Source organism: Artemia franciscana, unplaced genomic scaffold (genome assembly GCF_032884065.1).
Source record: "Artemia franciscana unplaced genomic scaffold, ASM3288406v1 Scaffold_826, whole genome shotgun sequence".
Taxonomy (NCBI): Eukaryota; Metazoa; Arthropoda; class Branchiopoda; order Anostraca; family Artemiidae; genus Artemia; species Artemia franciscana.
This window is the reverse complement of record NW_027068258.1, coordinates 205,492-207,805: the sequence shown is the minus strand read 5'-3', so window position 1 is coordinate 207,805 and position 2,314 is coordinate 205,492. Positions and strand designations below refer to the sequence as shown.

The following is a 2,314-nucleotide window of genomic DNA, read 5'->3' as shown; positions in this document are numbered from 1 at the left end:
TGTCTTCTATTTAATAATAAACTTCTATCTCTCTCTCTCTCTCTGTCTCTCTTTCTCTCTCTCTCTCTCTCTCTCTCTCTCTCTCTCTCTCTCTCTCTCTCCATCAAATACACCGGAAACAAACAATAGATACACTAATTACCCGAAGTTGCGATCCCCTCATTGCCGAAGATGATTATGAGCAAACAGCCGACTGTTGCTTTAAACTCCCCTATACGTCTCACAATTGGTATCGGCCTAGTTTTGGTTTCAATGTGTACCTTACTACTGAAGTTGTCAACCCCTTTAAACTTTCAAACTAGTATATCTCGTGAAGGAATTTTCTACTAGAAAATGGATGACATATACTATGATCGGCTCATCAAGAGCTATCGACTGCCGTCAAAAAAAAATCTATTTGTCTTGATTCAAAAGTTGACTTATTTTTGCCGAACGCAAAGTTTCTAACGTCATCACTTAGAACTAGTAAAAAGAGTGGCTCATTTGGAAAGAGTTTTTTTGAGTCTGTATTAAAACTATCAACAAATCTACACCAGGTTAACCTATTTACAAGGAACATGTGGATTAAGCATAATTATCACGTAATGACACGTGTTTTGTGAGAAGTTACATCTCCTTGAACCAAAGGTAAGAAGTCTGAACTGGAGATAAGCCTGCACTAAAATAGTAATGTGCATTTTGTGAGAAGCTTTATCTCCACGAACCAAAGGTAAGAGTGCTAGACAGGTTAAGACAGCACTAAAATAATGACGCGTGTTTTGTGAGAAGTTCTATCTCCATGATACAAATTTAGAAGGTCTGGATAGAAGATAATACTGCACTAAAATAGTTATGCGTATTTTGTGAGAAGTCTATCTCAATGAACCAAAGGTAGGAGCTTTGGATAGAAGATAGGCCTGCACTAAAAATTAACAGCTAATTTTGGAACAATTGTTAGCTACTTGTTAGTCCTAAAAACATTAATAGCTATTCTTTCAGGAGAAGACTTTTCTTTTCCCATAATTCCTTAAAACAGAGAGAAATTGAAGTTAGAGAGCTTCCTGTAACCAACCGAATTGCGCTTTTGCTTATTGACTTTTCATCCAGTAAACGCGCTGCCATGTAAATGGCGGCTGAAGCAATCGTGACTACTGTCCTGTTATGCGATACGCTGTGCTCCATTGCTTTGGACGCTATTTTATAAGCTTTTTTTTTTGTTGGCACTGGCAACTTTAAATGATCACAAAAACGTTCAATGAAAAGGTCTGGCCGCGCTACCTCACTTTCATGCCCTACAACTTCGGAAATGCTTCTTGACCATTTAATAATATGATTAATTTGGATACCAGATACATCGCTTATCTCCTTTAAGGTCCGTGGGACTTTATCCTTATAGCAAGCAAGGTATACGCAAGATGTAGCTATCGTTAATACATTTTTACCCCTTAAAGATTTACCACCAGACCAATACCTGTTGAAATAAAACCTGGCAATGTCAGCAGTGGTATTACTCAAGTTTAATTTAGCCTGTATGGTTTCTTTAATAAAATTTTCCCCCCGTAGGTAAGATCTGGTTTTACTGTTTAAAAATTTTTGAGAAGAGTAGCTGGTTTTGAATTTTCGGCTTTTAGAAGGTTCTATGTATGTACCAATGGAGAGATCAAGGTCGCCCCGAATGTAGTCGACAACTTGAGTGATTGGCTGATGTTCGTAGCCAATGTTTCTTTCGTAATGGCGATCAATAGATGCATTTTGCTGTAGAACCCATCCATAATTATTGAAAGGACTTTGATGTGGATATGCGTTCAGTGTCATAACTTGTCAAATCACTTCTAGTGGATAATCAGTCGTAAATTTTATGGGAAGTCACCTAATGATAAGATTTAACTGTGAAAATTAACTTCAAGCTGTTGCATGCTTTTGTCCTCCTATTTTAATTTTTTTTTTTTTTTAGCAAGTTAATTTTGCAGCAAACATACAAAAGAAAATCGAAACTAAAGTTCCGTATTTTATGAATAATTTTAATTAATCTTTTACAACGTTATTGATGGAATGATGACGTTATGTATAAATTTCACAGCCAAGACTGAAATTGAAAATCCTTTTTGATAGTTGGACATAGCTCAAATGTTAGGGGAATTTATCAAAAACTTAGTCTTCTAAGAAAGTTTTGAAACCGCTAAAAGATTTTAGAGTGGCGGAAACTAGTCACCTGCCATCATCTCATGCAATGTTTGTTTACACCCAACCAAACACATTGACATCATCACTGCACTTTGGTGCACTATTAAGATAGGTGTATTGTCTGTAATTTTGCTGAAAAGAGGAATTAGTT

The 2,314-nt window shown here is 36.3% G+C and overlaps 1 protein-coding gene across 1 annotated transcript; it reads right to left on the bottom strand.

The window, feature by feature from the left end:
• Positions 1-966: 966 nt before the first annotated feature.
• LOC136043683 (transcription initiation factor IIB-like) lies at positions 967-1,794 on the bottom strand. The gene has a single exon (XM_065728578.1). It carries the CDS (start codon positions 1,792-1,794, stop codon positions 967-969), a length of 828 nt encoding a protein of 275 aa, XP_065584650.1.
• Positions 1,795-2,314: the final 520 nt, after the last annotated feature.

Coding starts and splice junctions, on each gene's coding strand:
- LOC136043683 (XM_065728578.1), bottom strand. CDS start 1,794: ATGACACTGAACGCATATCCACATCAAAGTCCTTTCAATAATTATGGA.